We start from the raw sequence: 1,719 nt of genomic DNA on the forward strand, positions 1-1,719 counted from the left end.
CCAACCTGAAGCAGCAGGTTGTCCAACGCCAGGAGCTTGTTGTCGTTGCCGCGCTGGTAGTCAATGGTAGAGGCCACGAGGAGAATCTGGGGGTCAGTGAGCCGCGTGGCCATGGACCTGTCTGCAACATTCTTGGTGCAGACGGCCCCATTCAGGATCTGGCACTCGCTCCTGCTGCCTCCCGGAACTTTCTTGAACTGGACATATCTGGAGGCGAAAACAGGAAACAAGATTTCTCGAGGGAGCCGAGCGTGAACAGAGCTTTTCTGGCCAATTCTAATTTTTTTACTCTTTTTTAGACTATGAATTTGCAGAATATTCATCAAAAATTACGTATAAACAAAACATATCAAAAAATTATACAAAATCCGTCTGTCATAAAAATCTGACTCAGTGATGTCTTTACTGCACCATAATTCTCAAGGATATTTCGGTACGTAACGAACGCATTTTTTGTGCCCAACTTTTAGACCTTCTATAACTTCCTATAGGATGATTTTTGTACAGGACTAAGTATCTTCCTATATTGGAAAATGATTTAAAAACATGTTTAAATCTTCTTGAAAGTAAGACTGAGAATTAAAAAAAAAAAAAATAGAATTTTCAACACCAATAGAACAGCCAAAAACTTACTGCCGGATGTCCATATCATCACTATCGTTCTTGACATCAGGCCTTATGATGTCAGTGACAGTGTGAACAATCGGCAGGATCACCTCAGCCCACGAGGGCGACAAGCCACCCGAGTCAAGAAGCTGGCAGAGCAAGGCTGTCTCATGGGCATTCCACATTGCACTAGAACACAAATTAAAGTTTTAGAAATATTTGGTTAATCAACTTTGTATGTTTTTATTCCAAGGTGTATATACCTGTCTTATTCTTGTGATCCTCTACCTATAAATCACAAATAAAACTGTTAAATTTAAAACAAAAAAAATTACTTCCTTGAGCCTCTTGCTACTGAAGTCAAGACACATGACATTCCTTTCTCAAAGCAAAATATGGTAAAAAAATAAAAATAAAAAAATACTTGATGAACTCTTACTTTAACCTCTGTTGCATTAGACATTCTTCATCATTTTGTGTGAGTTTCTCCTCCTGCGTCCAGCCAGACGACCTAGCATAGGGCTGACTACTATCATGTCCCCTTAGTGCCTGCCAAGAGTGAAAGCACACGTTGGAGAAAGGGAGAGGAATGCACAGGATTTACTTTAACAGCATACAGTCAGATTATAATTAACCTTTTTATATATATTTCTTGCATTTCTGTTTTGTAGTTAAGCTAAGAGACAGGTTTCAATTTCATTTTCATGAATATCATTCACATAGTTTTCATAACTGCTCACTAGCCATCAAAATATTTCAAAGCACAAGCAATGTGCATTAGTATTAATTTCCCAGGCTCAAACTGGAAGACCATGCAAGCATACCTGTAACACTTCATCTGACATAACAGCAGTTGAGTTCATTACATCCCCTGAGAAAGGAAGCTGGGCATTGGCACTGAGAACAGCAGATACAGTTGTCGAGTATGGAACTTGCCCAGAACTAGATGCCATCCCAGGACTTCGTGCATCCACCTGGTCACTCTCAGGACTGCTATGCCTAAAAGGACAAAATAAGCATGTGTAAATAATAACATAAACACTCAATGATATATCGTTTGAGTTAGACTTGTGTATCTTATACTCCAGGTTATTCTTACTTTCTGCCATCCAT

General features: G+C 39.3%; 1 protein-coding gene across 2 annotated transcripts in view; it reads right to left on the reverse strand.

Annotated features, from left to right (window-relative positions):
* LOC119590846 (1-phosphatidylinositol 3-phosphate 5-kinase-like) overlaps positions 1 to 1,719 on the reverse strand; it is a 38,892-nt gene that overhangs the window by 24,427 nt on the left and 12,746 nt on the right. For both annotated transcript variants that reach the window (XM_037939605.1, XM_037939604.1), the window contains exons 9-12: positions 1,431 to 1,605; positions 1,046 to 1,155; positions 634 to 795; positions 6 to 207 (exon numbers count right to left, since the gene is read on the reverse strand). In XM_037939605.1, coding sequence (XP_037795533.1) covers positions 6 to 207; positions 634 to 795; positions 1,046 to 1,155; positions 1,431 to 1,605 — 649 coding nt within the window. The remainder of the gene's footprint in view (positions 1 to 5; positions 208 to 633; positions 796 to 1,045; positions 1,156 to 1,430; positions 1,606 to 1,719) is intronic.

Source organism: Penaeus monodon, chromosome 27, assembly GCF_015228065.2.
Source record: "Penaeus monodon isolate SGIC_2016 chromosome 27, NSTDA_Pmon_1, whole genome shotgun sequence".
Lineage (NCBI taxonomy): Eukaryota > Metazoa > Arthropoda > Malacostraca > Decapoda > Penaeidae > Penaeus > Penaeus monodon.